Source organism: Micromonas commoda, chromosome 1, assembly GCF_000090985.2.
Source record: "Micromonas commoda chromosome 1, complete sequence".
In the NCBI taxonomy this organism is placed as follows: domain Eukaryota; kingdom Viridiplantae; phylum Chlorophyta; class Mamiellophyceae; order Mamiellales; family Mamiellaceae; genus Micromonas; species Micromonas commoda.
Genome location: NC_013038.1, coordinates 929,722 through 954,970, shown reverse-complemented (window position 1 = coordinate 954,970; position 25,249 = coordinate 929,722). Strand labels below are relative to the sequence as shown.

The 25,249-nt window shown below is 46.8% G+C and overlaps 7 protein-coding genes across 8 annotated transcripts; 4 read left to right on the top strand and 3 right to left on the bottom strand.

The window, feature by feature from the left end:
• Nucleotides 1–631: 631 nt before the first annotated feature.
• MICPUN_55175 (predicted protein) lies at nt 632–4,489 on the top strand (the record flags this gene model as incomplete). The annotated part of the gene is made up of 3 exons (XM_002507535.1): nt 632–2,380; nt 2,475–3,848; nt 3,960–4,489. The coding sequence occupies 2 exons, from the start codon at nt 632–634 to the stop codon at nt 3,840–3,842; spliced, it is 3,117 nt and encodes a 1,038-aa protein (XP_002507581.1). The 3' UTR covers nt 3,843–3,848; nt 3,960–4,489.
• Nucleotides 3,107–5,985, bottom strand: MICPUN_55174 (predicted protein; the record flags this gene model as incomplete). Its single annotated transcript, XM_002507141.1, has 4 exons — nt 3,107–4,566; nt 4,716–5,361; nt 5,519–5,822; nt 5,896–5,985. The coding sequence occupies 4 exons, from the start codon at nt 5,983–5,985 to the stop codon at nt 3,894–3,896; spliced, it is 1,713 nt and encodes a 570-aa protein (XP_002507187.1). The 3' UTR covers nt 3,107–3,893.
• Nucleotides 5,986–6,264: 279 nt separating this feature from the next.
• On the top strand, nt 6,265–7,440 carry MICPUN_55161 (predicted protein; the record flags this gene model as incomplete). 2 transcript variants are annotated; one of them, XM_002507534.1, is made up of 1 exon in its annotated part: nt 6,265–7,440. In XM_002507534.1, the coding sequence occupies one exon, from the start codon at nt 6,265–6,267 to the stop codon at nt 7,438–7,440; it is 1,176 nt and encodes a 391-aa protein (XP_002507580.1). The 2 variants fall into 2 exon arrangements, with proteins under 2 accessions (XP_002507580.1, XP_002507579.1); XM_002507533.1 differs by having other exon boundaries at nt 7,126–7,440.
• A 3,964-nt stretch (nt 7,441–11,404) lies between these two features.
• MICPUN_51474 (predicted protein) lies at nt 11,405–13,559 on the top strand (the record flags this gene model as incomplete). The annotated part of the gene is made up of 2 exons (XM_002507532.1): nt 11,405–12,418; nt 12,506–13,559. 2 exons carry the CDS (start codon nt 11,405–11,407, stop codon nt 13,214–13,216), a joined length of 1,725 nt encoding a protein of 574 aa, XP_002507578.1. The 3' UTR covers nt 13,217–13,559.
• A 70-nt stretch (nt 13,560–13,629) lies between these two features.
• Nucleotides 13,630–15,537, bottom strand: MICPUN_51473 (predicted protein; the record flags this gene model as incomplete). The annotated part of the gene is made up of 2 exons (XM_002507140.1): nt 14,953–15,537; nt 13,630–14,764 (listed from the first exon to the last, which is right to left on the bottom strand). The coding sequence occupies exon 2, from the start codon at nt 14,497–14,499 to the stop codon at nt 13,630–13,632; it is 870 nt and encodes a 289-aa protein (XP_002507186.1). The 5' UTR covers nt 14,500–14,764; nt 14,953–15,537.
• A 5,066-nt stretch (nt 15,538–20,603) lies between these two features.
• MICPUN_67532 (predicted protein) lies at nt 20,604–22,229 on the top strand (the record flags this gene model as incomplete). The annotated part of the gene is made up of 2 exons (XM_002507531.1): nt 20,604–20,990; nt 21,089–22,229. Coding segments are annotated over 2 exons (1,528 nt in total), but the record flags the coding sequence as incomplete, so codon positions are not given.
• A 337-nt stretch (nt 22,230–22,566) lies between these two features.
• On the bottom strand, nt 22,567–24,522 carry MICPUN_51470 (predicted protein; the record flags this gene model as incomplete). Its single annotated transcript, XM_002507139.1, has 2 exons — nt 24,376–24,522; nt 22,567–24,298 (listed from the first exon to the last, which is right to left on the bottom strand). The coding sequence occupies exons 1-2, from the start codon at nt 24,441–24,443 to the stop codon at nt 22,567–22,569; spliced, it is 1,800 nt and encodes a 599-aa protein (XP_002507185.1). The 5' UTR covers nt 24,444–24,522.
• Between the last annotated feature and the right edge of the window lie 727 nt (nt 24,523–25,249).

Below are 25,249 nucleotides of genomic sequence, written 5' to 3'. Positions count from 1 at the left end.
ACCCTCGCTCGTACATGTATGGTATATTGTATATCCCAGCTTTTTATCTTCGAGATACCCTCATATATTAATCTGAATTTCATGCAGCAGGTGGACAGTGCGCGGGAAACGCAGCAGATAGACGGGTGTTCATATTTTTCCGTCGTATTATACGAAGGTATGTTTAAGAAGATATATCATAGACTAATAATAATAATAATAAGTGTTACCTTCGTATTCTGAATTTCATTAGCTAGATAGGGTGAGCCACTTTTTTATGCATAACGATTATATTAAATAACTAACGTAAAGACTTTATCATTACGATCCACACAATCACTCCATCCAGTGGGCAAACAGTCTAAAGATTCCGATTATGTTCGTTCACGTAAGCGACTTATCCTTATTACCTTCGTACTTATTAACTACCTTCGTATATTAAATATATATATCTTCGTTCGTATTATTATATATGTATGTACCTTGCTTGCTTATTTACTTGCTTGCTTCGTTAGTTATTACCTTCGTAGTTCGTACCTGCTGTATATTTATTTTACCTTCGTAAACCTTCAGCATAATACATTCAGCAAAACCTTCCCACCGCCTCTCACAGAGAAGGCCTGACAGACGTTATGCCACAACTCTAAACGCGATGGGGTCGGCCAGTACTCTTGACCGTTGCACATGCTTTAGTGATGCGTCATGGCTTGGCTCAGGGCCCAATTCTCTTCTCGAACTGTTGAGTAGAACATCCTCAGAGCTGAGCGAAAGACATAGTAAAGCGGAGGAGCACGGTTTGGAGCAGATGGCATTGTTCCTCGTAGACGGTCGCAACGACCTCATGTCCATTGGTGAAGAAGGCGGTCGTGCGCATTCCGAGCTTCGCGATTTGTTCCGGGCTATTGTACAAAATCGACTATTGTCCAAAGCGTACCGGTTGCTGCCGACGGACTCTGACTGTGCCCCTCCGTCTTGCATTTTGCGCGTTCTACAATGCACTCGCCTATTTCTGCGCGACCAGCGGTTTGTGAAGGAACTGGTAACAATTGATGGCAGCGTTTCTGCCCTCGGAAAAAAATACGAGGACTACGCATCCTTACTTTTCGCCGAATCAAATGGAGAACCATCTACTGGCGGACGAGAAAAACTGTGTTTTGAGATTCTTTCAGAGATCGCTTCAATATTTAAAAAATTGGCTTCAGACCGGACAGCGTGCCCTTGGCATCTTCTCGTTGACTGCGATGCGCATCGGACATCAATCGCTCTCATCTCTGTTCAGGAACCGTCTTTACTTGCTTCAGCTCTGATGACTCTATCTTCAATATCCTCCCGGTCAGAAGAGAGTGCCGCAATCATTGGACAATTAGGTTGCGTGGATAGACTTCTGATCATACTGCGCGAGTATGATAGCGCTTTTCAACACCTCGCCAGTGCGCTTTTGCAATCGATATGCAAAGTTAAAGAAATCAGGAGGAAAACTCAAAATACGGGGGGTGTCTACATCACACTGGGCTTGCTGAGCAGAAAAACACCAGCGGCTGCGCTTGAGTCTTTTCTTTGCTTATTTCGTTGTTTGTTATCAGAGCGATCTGCAGTTGCTGAGGCGCTATCCAACGGTGCCGTCCCAATTCTTCTGGCTATGTTAATGCCGATAAGCACGTCATGTATGAATGCAACTGATCCGAGGATTTGTGATCCTGCAGTTACGTGTCTGATATGCTCTGTGTTGAGTAAGCTGGCTGCAGAAGATGAGGGAGCCCTGCAGATTCGGCGTTGCGGCGGAGTATACTTGCTCGGAAGGCTATTGACAGACACACATGCGCTTCGAGTGCGTAAACGTTGGGAAAATATATTTCAGTCAATGTTTGAGATTCAAACTCACGCATTTCGGGCCTTGCGCTTTGTGTTTAGTGCTGAGTGCAACAGGAAAATGTTCAAGTGCATATTTCCTGCTGATCTATATGAATCTTTCATTGATGTGGGAAACTATCAGCATGACGTGGAGAAATACCGCCATTTAGCTCATGATTGGTGTGAAATGACTTCCGAGCTCGTGCACAACTCTTTGTCTGCACTTGAGGACACCAACTTGAATCATGGTAACCATCACAGCGGATCTCAAAGGATCATTAATGGTTATATTGTGACAGAAATCATAGGTGCTGGTGCATTTGGATGCGTACATCGCGTGTTCAAGACACGAAGCATTACAAGCCAGTATGCGATGAAAGAGCTTGATCCTGGTGTGGAGAAATTAATATTTGGGGAATCGCCCGATGAGATTACCGCTTCAGTGGGTCGTGTTGCCATGGAGGTTCAAATATTCAGCCAACTAGACCATCCCAACATTGTGAAATACTATGAGTCATTTAAAGAAGGTGGCCGATTGTACATTATCATGGTTAGATCCTGCATCATATATTAAACTGTCTCATTACTCATTCCAGTCCAAGTTTTTTCTAATTTGCTGACTGTTTTTTGACCACTTTACAAAGGAGTTAGTGGAAGGCGTAACCTTACTTGACTTCATCAAAAGCACATCAGAAAAGAACGAGAGAATCAGCGAAGAGTCCATTTGGGACATATTCATTCAGATTGTATTAGCACTGCACTACATTCACATCGTAAAAGGGGTGGTGCATCGCGATCTGAGCCCAAATAATATATTAATCGAGCACGGAACGCAACGCATAAAACTAGCAGACTTTGGCCTCGCCAAAGCTCATGATGGCGACTGGTCAAAGCGTAGAAGAGACGAACAAGTGATGCGGTCTGCAGTGGGAACGATCGCGTATTCATCCCCAGAGATGATTAAACATGAACCTTATGGGGATAAGGTTGACGTCTGGTCTCTTGGGTGCATACTTTATTTCATGCTTGCACTGCAACCCCCTTTTGAGGGCCCGAATGCACTGGTAATCGCATCAGCCGTTGTCGAAGGCCGTTACGCATCATTAGAACCTCTTATTAGACGCAGATCTAGACAGATGGCACCGCGCATTCAATCCAAAGGTGATGTTGACTGCCATCGAGGTGATAAAATTTACTCGACAACGTCAGCCGTGGCCGTTTGTTCGAAGGTAGGATATTATTCTGCGGCCCTGGTTGGGCTTGTTGGCCGGCTTCTGATTGTTGAACCGTGCAAAAGGCCATCAATAGTAGAGGTCGCTGCAGCATGCGCCCCATGTCTGATGCGATCAGTAGAAAATTTGCAGAGTTTGAACGACGGATTGCAAATAAAGCTCAGATGCCTGCAAGAATCTGGACAGTTGGAAGGCATGGTTGAGCATCGTAAGCGAGAGGCCATTCGGCAGCTTCGAGGTCTGACTCGGGGATCATCGATCTATCCGACTAGGCCTGCATCGCCATACATCGAACAACGCGTTGGACCCAATAACACAGGAAGCAGTTTGCGACACATAGTTGCTGATGACTCTAGTAAAGATCCTCCTAATCTTGTCTCAGAGCTTGGTAGCTCCAGGCATCACAGATGCAATTTTAAAATAGCTTCCGATAGAGTCCGTCCAATTGCCGATCCGTTTTTGCAGGTAATTACTGTTCTGCACAAATTGGTGTATATTGACCAACTCCCACCAGATCTGAAGAAGGATCCCAGACAGGCTGTCTTGCAGCAGTACAAACGTTTTCTGTTTGGCGCGGGACAACCTGCAGCAACAATCAAGGCCGAGGCTGTCAAGCTGCTTGTCGGATCGCACGAAGCCGTCCTGGGGCAGGATGCATCGATACTGCATGAGGTTGTTGGACCTCAGGTAGATCGCAGTCATGAACTTACGTATGAGGAATTGAGGAGTATGCTTGAAGAGGTCTCACTTTCTCGTGATTTTTACCTCGGCATGAAGTAGGTGAAGGTGAATGAGTTCAACGTATACCCAAATAAGTATGCAATGTTGCATCTATTGCAAACCCGCGCTTTTGTGTCCACATTTCAACACCCATGCATTTCCTCTTGAAACACACAGATCACCAAGACACCGAATATATGCTGAATTTGATGGCATGATCCCGAGGGATAATGCCTTTTCGATGAGAGCAGTACGATTAATACTTCGGTCGTTTTTGTCTAGCAACTCAAGCAAGAGTCTGCGAAATGGATCAATATGTTTGTCTCCAATTGATCGTAATACACACGCCCCTTGGATGCACATTACATTGTTTCCAAATATTCCAAGAAGCTCTGCTTCGCACAGAAAAGCAACTGAGTCCAAACCAGCCACTTTCTGTTGTTCAAGACATGTACGAATGTTCGAGAGTCGCATGATACCACATCTTTGAAGCAATGAACAAATAAAACTTCGAGCTTTGACAGATACACCTGGATAGATGCAAGGAGGTACTGATAATGGGCTGGGCATGCCCAATTGGCCCATCTTGTTGTTGAACCAAGATTCGATGTTCTGCCATCGTTCGCTTTCAGCCTGCACGACCTCGGGGAAATAACTCATAAAATAATCATCTGTAGGTTCAATAAAAGTCCATGTATCCTTTGCGCAATTGTTGTCACCACAAATCCATCTCGCTTGCCTGCTAGTAGGGACCGCGATCTCGTTTAACAACTCCTGCTTCTGTCTTTCACGGGAACGCTCACTAAGCTGATGTGATTGGCGATTATGACGAGGTGAAGGGTCAACGAACATCGACGCGTAAAGGGTTCTGCACGAATGCGCAATATAAAAAACTCGAGGATCCACCATGCCGCTGAAAAAAATTGACCTCACCTCATCAGATCTCGGGAAGAAATAGTGCGGCGCCGAGCAAACTGAAGTAAGATGCGGTCACGGTCTCTTTCGCGCCGTGTATCGCCTCCACATGACAATGCCGAGCAGATCACCCAACAACCCTGCACGAGATGGGCCAACGTCTGCAATGCATCCATGACATCATTGATCTCACATGCTTCTGGAATGAATTCTATGATTTGCTTGAAGCGCAAAACCGAACCACGACTATCGGAAAAAGCTGCACGAATTGCCTCTCGAAGTGACCTTGCTTCAGTCCGAGAAGTTGAAGATGCAGCAAGCATTGCGGTATGACGAGTGTCGTCGGCGAGAAGTATTCCAGACGGCATTGGACAGATTGAATCTAAATAGGTGGAAACGGGAACAATATTTGTTTTGATTTGCGAATAGTCTTCTAAAACTTCATGAGGCGCGGAGGAAAAAGTGATGGCGTTATAAATTTTTTCAGCTTCGCCTTCGCCTGGAAATGACGGCTTCAGCTGAAGCCATGGTTCGTCATCTTCGAGCTGTTTAAGATGGGCGTGTGAGTGGAGTCGAAATTCTGCCTGTCGTTCAGTTTCTCGCCGCTTCACATGAACGTGCAAAGGAGTAAGCTTCATAGAACCTACGCTCATAACCCCGAGATCTGTCGTGTCATCAGCTGCTATGCACGTTGACTCATTTTCCATCTCATCAACAGCGAGCGCAAGTTACGGACGTTCCAGACGTTGCAAGTTTTAACAACTTCGCAGAAAGGAGGCATGACAAAATTGAAAGGAGTCACAGGACCAGTGGATGCGTACAAACCTGCTTGGGTAACTCTGCATCAAAACTCTTGTCGTTGACTTTACGGCGTTCTTCGACAGCGTCCAAACGAGCCATAGAAGGACGCATCTGATACGCGCACTCTATCGGCGTAATATAGAGGATTCCCTCGCGTAAAACCGCGATACAGTGCCCGTCCTCAACTTTTGTGTCTGTAGATATAAGCTCGAGGCATTCATGCTCGCGTAGAAGCGCGATTTCAAGTTTTCTAGCATGCGCTTTGTGACGGACAGCGGAAATTTTTTGGTTGTCATAAGAATTTTCCACCAGACGAAGAGGGTACTGTTCAATAGATAGATGCTCGGGTGAACGCAAAGAAGTGAAGAAAAACGGGCTGCTACGGACAGTTCCAAACCTGTAACGTACACAGACTTTGATGGCATGAAACGTGTCCGTTATATTTCACAGGGATACGCTGAACAACTCGACGGGCACAAGCGTCCATGCGACAAACAAACCGAAAGGATGCGTCCCTTGGTCGCGGTCACAAATTGGAACTCGTCCCCAAGCGAAATAAATGTGCACGTGCTGTGCCCATACATGCTCCTCCTCCAATCGTCAACTCGAGAACGTCGCGTCGCTTGTTTAAAAATAAATACGAAGGTAAATACGAAGGTAATAAGCGCTAATACCACTCTAATAAATAACCCTAATACCACTCTAATAAAAATTTTCCCCTCCGGGGTGTCCACAGCTGCCTGAAATCCAGAATATTATCATAAAAATGATTACAATAATAATGTATGTATATATATGGTACCTTCATTCATATATATATACGTACCTTTATTATTTATTTATTACAAAGGTATCTATACGAAGGTACGAGCAGAAAATCCTGGCAGTGGATTTTTCCGAGTCCCCCGGTGAAGTTTTCCCTGTGAAAGGACTGCAGCGCACGCTCTCACACCTGGAACACGAGCGCCGGTACAAGGGACTCTTCCAAGCCGCATCCCCCGAAGTATCGGCCGCCATGCACTCCCTCTCGAGCCCCCACGCAATGACATGGCACCGCGTCTGCCCCTTCGAGCCGCGGCTCCAGATGGCCTCGCACCTCTGCAAGATGCGCATTCGACAGGAACTCGACCTCCCCATGCCCTGCCTCACCGACGCGCACAACAACCAGCGTCTCGCGCACTGCTGCAACCCGCCTCACGTGGCCCTCGAACCTCGCCACGCTTTCAACCACCTAATCTGCGTCCACACCAGCAACGCAGGAGGCAACCAGACCAGGACACACGACAAGGTAAAATTCGCCGTTCAAGCAGTCTGCAAGCTGGGCGGCCTGATCACGTTCACCGAGCCCATCGGCGAGATACCGGGTACCACGAACCGGAACGGCAACACCAACAACCTGCGACCAGACATCCGAGTCGACGGCCTGCGAGACACCGGCATCACAATCCTCGCAGACGTCTCCATCACCCACATTATGGACTCGGCAGTCAACCACACGAGCCAACCACGACCCCGCCAAGGCAACTCGGCCCCCAACAGCGACCCCATCATGAGACGCGAGACTGACAAGAATAACAAGTACAAGGCGGCGGCCACGGCGGTGCATAAGGAATTCATCCCGCTCGTGATGGACACGTACGGAAGGATGGGCAAACCGTTCCTCAACTTCCTCAAAGACGTCGCCGCACTCACCGCCCGCCGAGCCTCGGGCAACGTCAACGAGCGGACGCAAGCCATCTACGACTCCATCGACCCGCCGAACGAGCTCCGAAACCGTATCCACCTCCGAAACCTCGCCCTCGTACACGTCGCGCTTATCATCTCGCTCATGCAAAGGGTCGCCGGATCGACCGTCACCAACGACCGCCAGCACGGCGCTCGTGGCGGAATGTACGGAGCACACGAACACTACGTGCAGCCGTACCCGGTCACTAATTTCTAACTCAGGGGTTAGTGGTCGGGATTCGTGGTAAATACCGCTGTAAATACCTAGCTTCTCAATAAAAGGCATTTATAGCCTCGTTCGTGTTTGTCTGTCGGTCCTGTTGCGCACAGGAAGAACGGAGAAGTAGAAGCGCTCGAATCCTTTTAACATGGCGAGTTGAAAACTGCGTCTAGCTCTACCGATCAATCCGGTCTTAGCCGCGTCGCGAGGAGAAGCACGATGAGATCTGATCGTTCGCGAGAAACGTCTTGCACCAAACTTCGAATTTCGAACTTGGCGACTTTCGATAGTTTTCGTTGTGCTTTGCCTGCCATTCCTGCGAAAGCTTTAGACAAGGAAGGAACGGCTCGCAAGGAACCGAAAACGTCGAAAACTCTAGTCGCGGAGATGGACAGCTTGATTTTGCGAGCTGACGTACAATATCTGTGAGTCGGCACACCTGAATTAAAGCACAGCGTTGCTCGTAATAACTCTTCTTTGGCACCTCGCAGGTCAAGTACCCTACGCCTCGCGCCGCCGACTCTGGGTGGGAGCACGTTACGCCGCGCGATCTGCGGGCCGAATTCACTATCATGTTCACGTGCGAATCAGTCAGTAAAACGACGACCTCCGTGCCTCTCACTTGTTTGTACTGTATGCAGCCTCTCGACCAACGCATAAGTCGAACCCACCCAGGCAATACCACGCAGATATTCTGAAACAGCTTTTCGAGCGGACCGAAGCCACTCAAACAGGGCCAATATCCTTAGAGACCATCGCCAAGTCGTCGCCAGGGCGAAATGTAGCCCAGACACCATGGCTAACGAACTCGACCACGAAGTCAGCTGTCGTCCCGATGCAGTATGAGCCGAATGAAACAGCTTTGCTTGGTGAGAACACATCGTTTAGCAAACCTCCCTCAATCATTGAGACTGACATTGTGGATTTGCAGACCGATTAGTAATGATCATTGATAGAGTGTGCGAGAAATCGAATCGGGGTCCAAATGGATCAAACGTGCGTATTATTCCAACTTTATTGTCTTTTAAAGTTAAAATGCCAGCAACACATGAAAACCTCGTTTGATTTGCAGAAAAAATATTCAAGCTTTGAGCTGCTGCTAACAGAGGATCTTCGAGAAATTCAAAGTATCTTGAGTCGACTTATAAAATGCGGCGCCGTTCAGCGGTTACATCCACAGAAAGTTGCTGAACTTCTTTCTATTTTAAGTGAGCAAATGAAGCTCGCAGAGCGCATGAAAATCCAGCAAAATGAAGATACTGGAGGTGCGAAATTTCAGTGTATCATAAGAGCACTGGTAGCGTTGGCATTGTCTCTACAAATCATGGCAGCGGGTTTTACTGGGGTGCAGAACTGCAGGGAGGATCTGATTATAGAGCTCGTTGACCTCTTAAAGTTCCACCTTACACAAAATGTCTATGCTTGGTTTGATCCGACACGACTTCAGATCTTTAAGGTCAGTGCAGATGCAGTAAACTCCGGTGAAGGTAACGACGTCGTCGCACAGATACCGCCCTGCGAGCTAACATCTGGTACGTCAAAGCGCAAAAATGACGTTCCAGTTTCGCATGCACCACCGACAATTTCCCAAGTACCCTTGATGTTGAGTGACATTCTCTCTGCCATACTTCTTGAACTCTCGAAAGTACTTCGTTGTATTTGCTTTTCAGACGCAATTATACTGCAAATAGTAGACCTATGCATCTCGTCGCTAGCAGTCGAAGAAATGTACCTAATCCAATTAAACGCTGTTGAAGTCGTCGCCGCCGCATTTGAATGTTATCCAAAACACCGCGGCTGTATCTTAGACAGAATATTGGTGACATTCCCAAAATTACCTGGAAATGGTCGCCAGAGTCGAAGATTCATGCTGCCGCATGATGAGAATCTATCAATACAAATCGTCACAGCCATGCTAATGAAGTGTATTCAAGGCAGCGGGCCACCTCTTGCTAACACAATCGCCAAAAATGTCAGTGCGGCGACTAATTATGCTGCCGCCTTCCACTGGAGTCATCATTTCTGGAAGCAACTTTTAATTGGCTGGCAATCTGCTAGGGCTCAAGAAATTAATATCAAAGCCATGCTGCAAAACACTGTTCAAGATCTTCTTACTACGCATAACATGCCGGAGTGGCCTGTTGCGAGTGTCATTTTGCAGAGTTTGTGTGCCCAGCTATTATCCGGCTTGGGCATGAACTCGCCGGAAACAAAGCTCAGGGAATTTGCTTTAGAGATTTTAGGTCAAATTGCCGCTAGATTAACGGAAGACTCCATCGCTTGTGAAAACGATGAAATTTTGCAAATGTTCACCGATAACTCGACTGATCTGAAAAGTTTGCCTGCTCAATGCAGTGTTATAGCATTCAGGCTGGCAAACGAGGATGTTGCCAAAATTCGGGAACAGACTGATGACAACATCGGATTTGAAGCGCGAACAACTCTCACAAGAGGTGTCGACACGCTTGTTCTTGAAAGCATGCTTATATGTTATGTTCATCAGATCATGGAACAAAATTCACCCTCGTGCAGTATTCCGCTGCATACTGTATTGTTCTACCTAGCTCAGTGGTCGCGAGAATGTGACAAAAAAGGGACAGGTTTCCGCTCAGGCTTGAAATGCCCTGGCGGGAGTCAAGCGCTGTATGAAAACCTTTTGTCGGTTTTGAATGAACGAAACACAGATTCCTTGTCGGGCCGACATGGAGAATCTTCAATCTTATCTCGGGCCGACAGTATCCGCGTGTGCCGTATTCTACGCCAAAATCAGCCACTTGCGCAGCAGCTTGACGCTCTATTGCGAAGGCTAGTCGGGGCGCTTGAGGACAACGCCATAATGGTACGAACAGCTGCTGTGCGGGCAATAGCATGTGTGGTTAACACAAAACCTCAGTTGCTGCATTCGAATAGAATGCAAACAGCTATAGAAAGACGACTATCAGATAGCGGTACCATGGTGCGTGCTGCAATCGTTGAACTTCTTGGTAAACACATCATCAATGATGAAGAGGTTGCTCATAAATACCTCCCCGCAATCCTTGAGCGCATTTCGGATGTTGGCACGAGTGTCCGGAAGCGCGTCATAAACATCTTGCATAAATATTTGTCCACGATATCGGACTCTAGGTATGAGCGCCAGATCCTCAGATATCTTGCTTTTCGTATCCTTGATGATGAAATTGCTATCCAAGAGTTGGTGGTACGTATATTTCGCAGCATGTGGCTGAGTGATGAAGTTCCTACTGAAGCCATCAAGTCTCCCACCGCCGCCCCATCAATAAAGAATGTTGATGAGCGTGCAAAACAGCTGGTCGAAGTACTATGGGACGTGTACTGTTGTGTCAGTCGCACGGGTCTCGCCAAACTTCCGCTTTTGGCAACATTTCCAATAGTTGTGATTTTGCGAAGGGCATTTTTTTCAGATGGTGAACCAAAAAATAATCGGATTTCTCGTACTGGCACTGTTTCACAATATCAGAGGCATAGCGTTTTCAAAACTGCCGGGCGACTATGTCGGGCTGTGCTAAACGGTTTTCTCGCTCACGAGGAACAATCGGATAACGAAACTATATCTATGGGGAGGGTTACCTACAATAACATCGATATGCCGAACGGGTTGATTGGGAAAGCTGGGCTGCTCCTTTTCCCCCAATCAGTGCGTTATGCACTCGCCCTTCATGTTTTATGTGTCACTGATAAACGTCTATGCATTCCACGTACGGATCCGATGGAGTTTGCGACGACATTACATCCATATATTAAAAGGTCAGAAAATGATCCTTTCAACTCTATGCAGCTGCAATGTTGCATATCTGTTTTGGATGTAGTCATCGGGGAATCAAAATCCCTAACTTCTGACTTTGCAAAAGAAATTGAAAAAGACTTGCGTCTCATTTTACTTCGAAACGCATATCATGGTGTGCTTCACCAGGCAGCACACTGCATCTGCACAATTGCCAGAATGCAACCCATTGCGCATGCCCCATCCGGAGCGTTGCAGATAGCCAGGCGTTTCGTTAGTCTGCTCCATCACGTTCATGCCAAAGAGTTCTTGTCTCCAGAAGAGCACGCACATGTCCTGAGGGCATTGTTTGTGCTCGGTCAGATATCTCGGTTTGGCGCTGACGCTCTGGAAGACTCGGGGGAAGATGACATTTCTCCGGCATCACTCTTATGTTTATTCCGCCACTTCCTTCGCCGGTCGGGTGGTTCTGAGTTCAACATTAAACGAATTGCACTGCAAGCATGCGGATATATATTTGTCTCTCGCCCGCGTTTGATGCTATCTCCTGACAATGACTTCGGCAAGGCTTCAATGGATGGGATCATGTGTGCGGCTCTTAGCCGTTCTTCTGAAAGTGGCATCAAAGAACAGGTACTACAGAATCTAGCAGAATTTTTCCGCGAGGAAGAAAATAAACTGTTGGTACCCACGAGAGATGAAGCTGTCCAAGATGTTTACTCAGGAAAAGTGGAAACGGAAATCATATCAAAGGCCAACACCCCAAAGATCACGCCGCATGGTGATCAACGGCTCTGTCCAGGTCATCATAGCCAGACTCAAGAGCACGACCGTATATTGCTTCAGGGGCGTTTTCAAATAGTAAATGGTGAACGCGAAAGTAACCTCTCAAATGGTTTAGCCCAGCGATACTGGCCTCATATTCTCCAACTTTGCGTCGATTCAGATGCATCCGTCAGGCTGCAGGCACTACACCTCGTGGAGGTTGTATTGCGTCAAGGCCTTGTACACCCAATGTCATGCTTTCCGCATCTCATAGCCCTACAGGCAGATCCCAACAATAACATCCAGAAGCTTGCTTTGCAAATGCTAAGGCATCAAAGGGGCAGATATCCCGATTTCTTCGACAATCAATTAAGTGCCGGGATGCAAATGATGTTCGAATTTTGTCGAAGGCTGCTGCATGCACTCAGACGGGCAAATGACGATAACCAGACATGCTCTGACCAAGAGGTGATGAACGATTTTTAGCCCATTTCTTCTGGCTTTTGTTTGATTAGCCTTCTTGAAGTACACTTCAACTTCGTGACCGTATGAAAGGCGATAAAAGTGGCGAACGCAGATGACGTGAGCCGTGGTTGTGCAAATATATACAAGCTACTGCATCAAAATCGCAATTCCCGTCTGAAGTTTATTCATGCAATACTCCGTCGATTTGAGGGTGCTGCATCAAGATCAGAGATTCCATACTTGTGTTTTCTTGCAAATGTTGTTTCATTGCTGCCATACACCACAAACGACGAAGTCATGTATGTCGTCTTCCACCTCAATCGAATAGTTTCGCTTCGCGCAGCAATTCTTCACGACGCACTTCGCAGACATCTTGAAGAATTTGGTCGTCTTGCAGCGGGAAAAATAACAAAAGTCGATGATTCAGCGCGCCGAGATGTTGAACTTTCAACTATTCTGTCGTTGATCTTAGTGCTAAAGCAGTATTTCGTGAGATATTTTGAGCTTACTGATTCACGGATTCATGCATACAAACCTTCGCAACCATTGAAAACAAGTGAAATTCTTCGATGCAACAGAGTGAATGATCATCTGGACGTTTCTTGGGTCGATCCAACGGCGGGAAATGATCTTTCAGGTAGCATTCGACAGGCAAATATATTTTTTGCGCTCATGAATGAAAATGCAGACCATCAGCCGAGCCTACAGTGCGTGAATAGATCCGAACAAGTTGAGACGGTCGACTATGAAGACGTTGGTCGAAAAACCAACAGTGAGGGCCAACTTCTGCTGCTTGAATGAACGATTTCAAATGATGGAAAGTCATCTCAACAAATGATAGCGCCGGGCGTGCAGAGGATGCCAATACCGAGTGAAAACGGCATACTCTTGGAAGAAAACTGTGCCGTGGGATGAATCCACAGATGTTAGAAGATAAAATGAAAGGGTGAAAATGGCGAAATTCGATTTTACCTTGGTATATGTTTTGTGTGGCTACGTGAACCGCCGCCCATTTCCCCCAGGAAATTTTTCATGCATCATCCATCGAGAAAGATCCGTATATTGTGTCCACTCCTAGGTATCCAGGTGCCTTCGAAGCAAACAGTTAGTTCAAACTGAGCAATTAAAGATTTTCGATCATCTTTACTTTGTCATCGCAACGAATGGGTGCAAACATCAGCAACTCCAACTCCAACTCGGTGCTCCAATTTATTTCAATGATAATTGCTCGTTGCACGTAATCCTGTCTCCCATGCACATAAACGCGCCAAGTCGGTTGCATGAATTTTGCCATAGGCATCTTTATTTGAGCAGCTGAATATGGTAGATCGGATATCACCTCCGTCCATATCAACTTGGATCGCAATGGCAACTACAGCTGCCACCGAGACATCAGCTTGCTTGCAAATTATCGCCAACTTTGCCTGCGGGCCAAGCCTTATGCGGCGAGCAAAACTTACGGCAGAACTAATTACAGCGGCGAATTGAAGTTGAACATCATGACCACGTGCTGTCGGACTGGGCAGGTCGATCGCTTGTGCAGCGATACCACAGGATATCGCTTTGCTATACAGCTTCGCATGATTGTTGCATTCCAAACTTTTGAAGTCGCAGCTGCCACGATCATTTGGTAATTTACCACAGACAAGGACGGCGTCGAAAAACGACTCGTTGAATGACTTATGAAGTGCCTCACTAAAAACTAGGATTTCAAGTCTTGGCTTGGCAAGCAAAGTAAGGGTGAATTGAAGGTGATCAAGAGGGGACGAGTCATTTTGCATGTTGAATTCATCGCAAATTCCAGGAGTAGGTTGTCTTTCCAAGCCAATCAGAGGTGCATGCAGAACTGAAGCTGGGCGGCCCTGCGGAAAAGGAAGTGGCCAAGACTGGCACTTCAAGTTGTGATACGACATTCCAGCAGATGAGGGATAACTTTTCTCTCGTGATTCATTTTGTTTGCAAAAAGTTGTCGCCATGATGGTGGAAAGCTTTTTCCTTATTTGAGTGACATCAGGTCGCCAGTGAGGATCTCGTACAAGCATCCAAAAGACGAGCGAATGAATGACTGGCATGCAGTCGAGCATGCGCAGCGATTTCCGAGGGACCAGCTCAACGCTTGGTGTGGTCGTTCGTAAGAAAAATCGAACCCAGTCAACATCGTACAACTGAAAGAGGGGACCGACAAGTCAATGACAAATTAGTAAATAAACTTATTATTATCATAATTCCACGTAAGAATAATACGAACGAAGGTAATAATAATAAGAATGGACGGAATAATATTTTTTTCAACGAATGAAGGTAATAATAATAATGATATTATTATTTGATACATATTCCATACGTACCCTAAAGGAAGGGTCAGATAAATGTATTTTATGATTAATTCAAAATTCAAACGCGCATTATTGTATGCACGCAGGTAATAAGAATGAACAAATAAACAAAAAGTGGTCGACAATAATAATAATACGGTAATAATATAGGCAGTGCAAGCAAGCAAGGTAATAGTAATTATGAGCAAATAAATTCCGTACATGTACTCATTTGCGAGAATTTCAAACAACAAACAGCCGAGAGCCCAAGCATCCACACGACAACCACATTTCGCGTATGCACGTCGATCCAATTCTTCTCCATCTAATGATGAAGTCTTGCTTATCTTAAGCATTTCAGGCGCCTTGATATACTCTGTTCCATGATTATGTGACGTTCTGGCACTTTGAAATCCCGCATAAACGCGACTCTCACCAAAGTCAGATATAAGAACACGAAACGGCGGCACTTCATTCCATCTCTCTTGCGGTGGATCCCAGAACTCCTTGACTGAGCAACTAATCTCCGGTTCTAGAAGAAAGTTGTCTGCTTTAATGTCGTAGTGCACAACGCCGAAATCTGAAAGTGCGCAAACGGCATCAACGCAACGGGAAAATATATTCAAATGAAGCTGGATTGGCAAGCGCATATTTCCTGCCTCAACACCGTACCTTTGAGAGCCCCGCCAACGTTTCAGAGATGATGGATACTGTCGCATCACGATGAATGCGCGATTTGCTGATGCACCATAGTCCAAGAGCTTCACGATCAGTGCATCTTTTTGCATTTCCTCGAGCAACTTTATCTCCGAGAAAATAGAAACTGTTTGCGGTTGCTCAAACACTTTTGCTGCTACATCATCGCGGCTGTGGGCCTTGAGCTCTAGAGATAAAGAACTATGGTATACGTTCGCAAATGATCCACGTCCAATAAGTCTTAGAGGCGAATATTTTGCTGGCTCAAAAAGACATTCGCAAGAAATGCGAAGAAGCCGTAGTTCATCAGGACTGAATTTATGCATGCGTGACAACAACATGTTCCGGGTTGACGTGTTTGCATGGAAGTTCAGATGATACCGTAGACATCTATATGACGCCTCTGTCCAGTCTTGGAGCTGAAGGGCAGTGCATTTCCTTGCAGGAACTTCATTCCAAACAATCTTTCTCCGAGTAATATCGGTGGCAAATATAGCCAAGACTAGTTCAAGCACATGTACATGAGTCTTGCGGGCATCATACAACCAACGCGGCTTACGATGCACATGATATTCATTAACTTCGTGTGCTGAAAGCGATGGCAGAGTGTTACATGGTTCGATTCCTTTCAGATTCTTGACCTCTGCTGATGACCTCTGCTGATATTTGCTTGTGGTCTGGAAATGATCCATGGGATTTGTGACCTTCGAGTGTACAACTTTGTTGATAACAGTGCAAACACCACAACCATCCACCTTATCCCTCTGACCCCTCAAGTTTTGTTGAATAAAGATATCGTGTTCGAGGCCAATCTCAAGAATAAGGAAATTCGCGAGATGCTGTTTAATGATGTTGCCAGAGCAAGTTGAATGACATGATAATTTTTTCGCCGATGTACAACACACACAAACCCTCAAATCGTGCGATGTTCCACATTCGTTGGTTGACCTTAAGTGACCAGGGCTCGACTTGCGGAAATTTCCCGTGAGATTTGATTCATTGTTTTGCGTGAGCGTAGTCAGCAACCTGAGATGCATCGCGACACGCCCATCACAATCAAGAGGTTTAAGTGGAAAACGCGTAGAGCTTGTGATGTAAGCACGCAGAAAGGAGATGGAAGATACGTGAAAATTGGCACTATATGATTCCGACGCCTGAAAAGGGGGGAAAAATGATGTTAAAGATGCCGCCTGTGCAAGTGCTGTCGAGTTAATACACATTTGACCTCTCTGACAAACCCCGCAAAGAGATTTCGAATTACCAGCGCATGGCTCTGTGGTGACTATATTTTTGTGGGTTGCAAGGCCAGATCTTGGTTCCAAAATGCATTTCATTCTGGACAGCATCATCATAGGCGCGCAAAGGTCGAGTGATTGTCCACTATGCTGTAACATATGACCATCATTGCCGGTTGAATTGGTATGCAGCACAGAATGCATTTGAATAATTGAAGTGAAAAAAGATTTCACGAGATAGCAAGGTGTACAAGCATTCAAGTAGGTGTTTGATATTGTGCACAAGTCGTAATGGGCACCTAGAAGCTGTCTCTGACTATCACAAGCAGCAAACGCGATGTCCATGTACTTTTGAAGAATCAAGATTGATCCACGCTCTCCCAAATATAGTTTACTCATCATCCGTGCGAATAAATGAGAGGAGCAAGTGTGCATGATTTTGTTGTTCAATGAATGAGCTGCACGCATCCACAAACCAACGAAGCCCCATCGTGAAGAGTTGTTACATGTGTTCAGTGTGAGCGAAATACTAGCAGCGAGTAAGAAACGAATGTGGATAAGAATCTCAATCGCTATAACAGTATCACGCCTGTGCAAACCTGGTGAAATTTCCAGATAACTGTTGAGCATCACAAGCAGCCATTCCAAAGTCAAACGATGCCAAGCAGATAGTTCGCCCCAGAAGACGCAGCTCATCCATAATGTTTCTGAGTGTCCCCGAAGCCTAGCAAGTAATGGATCTGGACAGTAGGATTTTGAAACCTTGATATTGTTTGGAAGATGTATATGCGCATACAATTCCTCGAACTGTTGAAGATGGTCACGGAACATGAATGGTAGGCGTTCCAAGCACAGAGCAGCAGAAACAGTAGAAAATGCTCTTGATGTCGATGTTGGCATCAGAACTGCTGCTTCAAGAAAATGCGTTTCACGCACAACTCGACGATGGATAGCAAACTTTGATATACGAGCAAGCAAAGACGTTTGCATGAATCGGGAAAACTTCGAAAGTTCGTGTTCACTCCGGGGACAATGTCCTGTGGCCGTAGTTGACCTGTTCAATGCCATTTCGGTAACATGGCAATCCTCAGCTAGATTTCCATATGCGGTGTTCACGAAATAGCGATAACGTCTTCCATGCGCAAGTGCATTTGGAAGGTCCGACATGAAAAGAGTCTCACCAACTTCTTCAGAAAAAATCCTAAATGCGGATGGTGATTGGGAAGCCTTGCGGCACCTCACTGCCAACGTTTTCGACACTTTTTCATGGGACCTTCTCGCACTGCGAAGGACTTTACGGGGCGGCGGCATTGCTTTGTTTTCAAGCTTATCCAAAGGGTTGCTCAACAACCTCTTGGCGCAAGGCAGTTCTGAAGTCAGGACCGGAGAATGTTGCACAGAAGAGTGCGTGCTTCGTTCTGCTGACCAGGAGGCAGATCTAGGTATCCTTGATACCACCATGAGCTCACGAATATGTGAACAAATATATTGAGATTGCGGTGCTATTCCGTCAATCTTCATGACAGAAAGTACAACATCTTGTAATGCCGACTCAGACAAAACGTCGACATATTCACAACGCAGCAACTCTTCTTGTAGTTCAGAGAAAGCTTGCAAGGTCGTGATAAAGTGCAAAAGATGTAGAAATGGAAGGCAGCGCGCGCGGCCGGTTTTCAAAATCTTAACAGCTGTTACAGCGAGATCCTTCGCAGCGTTACTGCGAATACGCTTCGCCCTTTGATCAGTGCATGCCTCGGAAGACTTCAATAGCGCTTTGAGAACTCTTTCACAACTGTTTGAAGCATGGGTTGCGGATAAAAAAATGAAAGGTCCATCAACGCGGCACATGCCCGCAGCAGCGACGGCTATTCTCACGAATCCGCCGTCTATAATTGTTGATAGGAGATCCAGAGACAGATCGCCGGCGCAATCGATCTCAAATCCCGATTCATTAAAATTGCTCGGGTTTCGGCAGAGTATTCTGGAGGCTCTCATTGTTCCAGAAAGGGAGTTACCACGGGCAAAAGGGCGAAAGAACCGACCGATGGTTATCTTCTGAAACCCTGGCACGTTGTCTTTGATGTTGATTGTCGCCCTTTCACGCAATGTCGGTGAGCGCGACGTCACATGCAGAGCCGTACAGTACACTTGGGGTGCCAGGAAACGATTCACTTAGCCAAAAATAAGGTTGACCCTCAGTTGCGAAGGTCGTTCAAGGCATGGTGAAATCGAAGTCAACGTAAGATAAACATCTCGATCACGCGCGTGGAAAATAGATGGCGGTTAGATGAAATAATCCAAGGCGGTCTAAAGTTGCACTCTCGTGTTTAGCGTTACACCAAGGGTGTCTCGTGCCGAAGCTTCCTCACGAGTTTTCTGGCTGCCCTTTTGAGAAAAGTGAGGTTTGGGGGTTCCGCGTTCGGCTTGTTCGGGACGCGCTTGAGAGGCTCAGGTGATGATAGTCACGAGTTTTCATTTCAAGACGCGCGGCGTCGGCGTTCCCGCGCGGGAGCGTCCGATTCGCGCGTACCGCGGCGGCGAGCTCGGTGCACGGTCGGCGATGACGGTCGCCGCGGCTTTCGTACGACCGAGGTTCATCGAAGTCCTTGATCGATGGAGCTTGAATTTTGAAAGGGCTACAGTTTCGATCATACGAACGTAAGGTTTTCATTCCAAACGCCGAAATTTCATCGATATATCGGTCAACTTCGACGTCTACCATCGCACTTCGGAGGACTTCAGAAGACGCATTCTAGTAGTTCCACAGGCAGGGAGCGTTGTTAGCCAGATACACACGAAACTCCTTATTATTTAGACTACGTACGCTTTTAAAGGCGATGATGATAATAATATATTTATGTGATTAATATTTGTACAGACCTGTCACCTGTGTCTGTTCGTCAGTCCGAGAGTCTGCTCGAGGCGCACGTCTCGCGTACGTCTGCATCCGCGGCGTAAACGGCGCTATCAGCACTGCGCTCACGTTGGTCGTAGGCTATGCCGACCCACCCGGGGACGGACCCCCTCATCAGATCACGTCCATGATCCTGTCTATCTGTCTGTTCGACCCCTGGAGAGTTATGAAGGTAGACTATTTTTGTATAGATGTACACTATTCTATACCTCTTTTGGCTCATCATCAGCAGTCATGCAATGCAATGCACGCAGATAAAATAATGTTCCGCATCATGCATGTATAGACTATAAAAGTTTATGATATGATAGCAACTAGCTGGCTATATATCTCTAGTAAAATAAATAGTCTAGGGCTAAAAACACTAGTAAAATAGGCCAGCGATAGCGTAGACTAGCTAGCTAGCCAGCTAGCTAGCTAGCTACGGTGTTAGCTCTAGAGAGGACTAGATCTAGAGCGAGCTACTAGATAGCTAGCTAGCTAGTAGCTAGCTAGAGCAGTCCTGACCACTACGGAAATACCGTCGTTGGAGCTGCAAGCTTAGAGTGTGTAGCATAGTAGCTGTAGCATATAGTAGCTCTATCCCTTAGTAGCTGGCTAGTTACTGGCTGAGCTGGTAAGTCTCACGAACAAAATCTCTCGCTGGGTCACGGTTTGGACACATATCGAGAGCGCGCCACGACGATCCATCCACCTTCCTGTATTAGCAGCATTAGCAAATCCTGCGTCCTTCTAGGGCCACAATTGACATCGAGGACCACATACTTTGTTGACCATCGATCAGGGTTTTTATTCCAATGTTCTCCACGATTCAGCCTGCCCGGGCTTCAGTCGTAAATCGGATATTCACGCCTCGAGCGACCTTTCAACATGCCGTTAAGGGGAGTTTATCTCGCCCGCCTCCTTGCCGAAGAACACTTCTTCTTGGCATTTCGCACCGGGAGTCCCGTGAAATTCGGTTTCAACGGCTGAACTGCTCGGTGAAATATAACAATGCCGTCGCTCAAGCCGTGATCGAAAAATGCTTCGTCACGACCCCAGTTTACTATGTCAATGATAAGCCTCACATTGGCCATGTCTACACTTCAACAGTTGCAGACGTTTACGCACGTTTGCAACGAAACATGGGCAAAGATGTATTCTTTCTCACCGGTACAGACGAACATGGCTTGAAGGTAGAACAATCAGCTGAGAAACGTGGCATTGGTACACAGCAACTTGCTGATGAAAACTCTGCTTTGTTTAGAGAGGTGATGGATGATATGAACATTTCGTACACCTCATTCATCCGCACAACGGATACGTCTCATCAAGTCCAGGTCCAACGTCTCGTCGAAATTTTACTTCAGAAAGGCTTTATATACCTAGGAAAATTCGAAGGCTGGTATGACGAGGGACAAGAGGAATACTACACGGTAATTTCTCGCCTCAACAACCAGGTGGCGTTCGTGAAAACAATGTGCCCTTATGCAATGCCTTCTTTGGCTTTGAACCCTAAATGTCGGAAACAAAGGCCAAAGAAATTGGTTACAAATCCCTAATAAGTGGGAAGGATCTGACACGTTCAAGCGAGGAGAACTACTATTTCAAGCTTTCTGCGTTTCAAGAACAACTGCTGAGATTTCATGAGGACAACCCCTATTTCTTGACACCGCCTGCACGTCGAAATGAAATCATTAACCGACTTCAGGAAGGCCTGAATGACATACCCGTCAGCCGCACCAATTTCACATGGGGCATTACGATGCCCGGGGATGATAGTCACGTAATTTATGTTTGGATCGATGCTCTGCTGAACTACATCACCGCACTTAATCTTGCAGAAGGGCTCGGAAAAGATGCCGATGAATCAATTTGCCATTCAGAAGAGGGTTTGAAGGACTTTTGGCCCGCCTCGTTGCATGTCATGGCCAAAGAAATCAGCTGGTTTCATGCTGTCATTTGGCCCGCGCTTCTTTTGGCACTTGAACTGCCGTTGCCTGAGCGTGTTCACGCACATGGTTTCTGGATTCGCGAAGGGAAAAAAATGAGCAAATCTCTCGGTAATTTTGTCGACCTTGAAGTGATGAAAAGGTTTTCGGATCATTATGGTTTAGACGGGTTGAGGTATTACCTCCTTACAGAGGGTCCTGTAGGCTCACAGGACGCTAATTTTTCGGCAGGTCGCGTGCACGAGGTGTACAGCACAGATCTGGCTAATACCTTGGGAAACTCTCTGAGTCGCACGACCGCCATGATAAATAAATATTACAGCGAAGGGGGCCTTCCCTCGGAAATAAGCTCAGCAGGAAATCGGATTACTTGGGAGCGATTCGATTGGCCAACGCTCACAGCGGAAGCTGCAGCAGATGTCGTGCGACATGTAGAAGCTCTGGAGCTCCCAAAGGCAACGAATGCAGCTATCGGTCTGGTGGCGAGGGTCGACCTCTTCATCTCTGAAACAGAGCCTTTTCGAATGGCGAAAGATGAGTCGAAGGCCGAGGAGTTGGGAGCTGTGTTGTACCAATGTCTTGAGGCCCTGCGAATCGCATGCGTGTTATTGGAACCATTTCTTCCCCAAAAGATAGACGAAGTTGGTAAACACATGGATCTCGGTAATGGTAATTTCAAAGAAAGGGTGAGGTGGGGAAGTTTGAAGCCCGGATCCAAGGTGAAGAAGATGGTCATTTTCCCTCGGATTGGAGCCCTTGACGAGCAAGGTTTTCCAGTCAAACATGCATAAGTTGTAATAGCAAATCAGTTTTGCGATGTCATAGCAAAAGCGATTGAAGAAGCAACGTCTTTCGAGAAAGTATTTCAAATCTTAAGGCAACCCTAATGCCGGTAATATTAAAAATCAGTTGTCGTGCCAAATTAAACTCTACTACTAGTAGGTTTATCACTATGGCGCACTATCTCATTTGCATATTACAGGGTTCCTGAGCGTCCCTGTGCATAGTAATCTTCAGCCAGGTATCAAACTTGGCGCGTTCTTCTTTCATGCGTCAAACCTCACTTTCGGGCAACGAATCCCATGTTCCTTTTATAAGTGAGTTCCTCTCTCCACGTCAGTCTATCATCAAACCAGTTGCCCGAACTACTTCGTCGGCCATCTATCTTTTCCTTTGTGTTTGCAAACACGGCATCAAGACTACATGTCTTTGAAGGATTTCGAAAAATTTCATCTGGGTCAAGTGTTGCTTGCTTCGTAAGTAGTGGAACAAGCAATTCAGTGCGGGCCCATCTTGGAATGGCTTTGCGAGGAGCGTTCGCACCTATATCCTCGTCACTGTCAGATCCACTGCGATAAGGAGACATTTCATACGAGATACACTCATCAGGACAAACGACGTCGCGGCTGGAAACTTGTGCGCTGACTAAGGTGGACAACAACGCGGATTTCCTCCTGGTCAGTGGGGCATGCCTGGGTGTCATATCATCGGAATCGACATCCTGCGTCCTTATTTTCTCTTCGTGACACACCTGCAAGCACTGACTCACGTGTCGATCTTTTGCATCAACAACTGGGTTTTTTATTTTATCTTGTTCATCAAGGAGCATTTGCATTCGTTGTCGCTCCTCATCAGCCGCGAGTTGAGCCGCCTCTTGCTCCCTGCGCGCCTGTTGAAGTTTATATTGTCGCTGCATTTTTTCTTCGTGTGATCTCACCTCTGCAGCAACTTTCGCGTTCCTGCGCGCAGTTGCGTGCTGCTCACGTTTCTGACGGAAATCTTGTTTTTGCCTCGTGCTGAGTTCAAGCTTGCGACGATTTTCAGCCTCAAGGCGTGAACGGCATGCCAATGCACGCTGTAGTCTCTCCACAATGCCACCAGACGTTCCCAAGGGTGTAACTGATGAATCTTCGGTTGTTCTGTCAAGTTTGTCGGTGCTCGTTGCCGTGGTATTCAAATTGGGGCGTCCACCTGTTGACAATGCTGGAGCAAAGTTCCACCCTGCCTTCTTTGTCAATCCTTCTCCACATAAATGGTGGCCGTCTTTGCCACTTCTCCCAAAGTTCGATAGGTTCACAATCATGCTTTGCGTTTGGAGACTGCCGGTCTGCGCATAGGACATATCCTCCCGAAGGCACGGTATCGAAGGTGTCCTGTCAGGAACTTCGCCCTGAACAGGTTCTGTGTAGGGGTCATATGTCATTTGTGTTCGGTCATCTTTGGCTTCGATGCCATATTTTCCTCCCTTTGGAGCTGATGAGCTGATCATGCGCGCAGATTGACCAAGCAAAGGTCGGTTCCCTAAGTTTGAAAGGTGTTGGGTCGATCCAGTGGCTTCTGTTGCGTCGCGCCGGGCAATTTCGCTCTGCTGATATTTTCCACCTGAAGCTTCAAATATGGCGACTTCATGAATACCACCGGCATGCCCAATTTTGGGTGCCGAAAGCAATTGGGTGCAATCAGCCTTATTGTTTGTAGGCACAGCGGTGCTATGGATAGGGCGTGCAACATTACAAGCGACGCGTTCCTTATCAAAGTCGGGTGCTTTGCTTTCCAAGTTTGAGTTGTAGCTCAAGGCAGCCGAAGGACGAAAAGTGTGCACTACGGACTCGGTGATATTTGCAGGGATGTCTCCGCGCGCATCTTGCACGTGCAAGTATATCGTCGAATCCATAATTCCATGTTGCAGATGATCGGTTTTCTCTTGGAAGATTCTTCCTGACTGACATCTGCCGTCTAATGTACCTTCCCTTTCAAGATTTTCTTTTTCTCCGTCGGAATTGTCATTTTTCCTGAGAATACCACAAGCGCAAGCGCAAGACAAAAGTCATTGAAAGCAAGCTGAAGATATCAGAGAAATGAGAATTACCGTTTCCGCTCCTTTCTCAACGCAACTTTTGACTCTCGCCGCTGCAACCACGCGCTGAAAGGGAACATGCGAGGTCAGTATTTGATTTCTTGTACTAGCTGGAATCAAATCTATACGGATCGGCACAACTGCACGGGTCGGAAGTCGGGGAACGTTTTGTCGGAAAACGCGAAGTGACCTTCCTTACACCGGGAGGCTACTAGGAAAGAGCGTCATGCTGCTGAGCGCTCACCGATTGTCACCTGAAAGGATGCGAGTACGGAAGATATTGTCGTCGTGCAACTCCTTCAGGTTGGTGACGACACCCTCAGCTGTCGTTCTCATCTTTATCGGAAGCGAACGCTGATTCAAATAGTTATTTGCAGTCCGTCTTCCGCTGAGAGTGGTCAGATTTTCGGGGAGTCGAACCTGTCTTTCGAGCAGCCCTGCTAATTTAAACAGGTCACTCTCGCCACGTAGAGGTTTGGTGACGGATGCGAAGGTGCGAAGCCTTTGTGCAACGGTCAATTACGAAGGTACCTTCGTCAGATCCTATCAGGGATGATGATGAACGAACGAAGGTGAATATTGCTTGATTGATCAATGGAACCGACTCCATATCGTTGACTCGTGATTTGTTGACTCGTTGACTTTATTTTGACTAAAACAGGGTCGCGGGTGCTTTTTTTTCCTATGGCGCCCAGTGAGGACGGCGAGCGCGCTTGGCGGCTCACAAATACACTTTTCGGCGCCAAAGATGGAGGGCATCATCATCGGAAGCGCACATCGACGTTGACGAGTTTGCGTCGCACGATACGACGTTGCCCCTGTTTATTTGGCGCGAAGCGCGTGTCGGCATTTGAAAACCTATGGTAACCACCTTGCCGACCGAAAG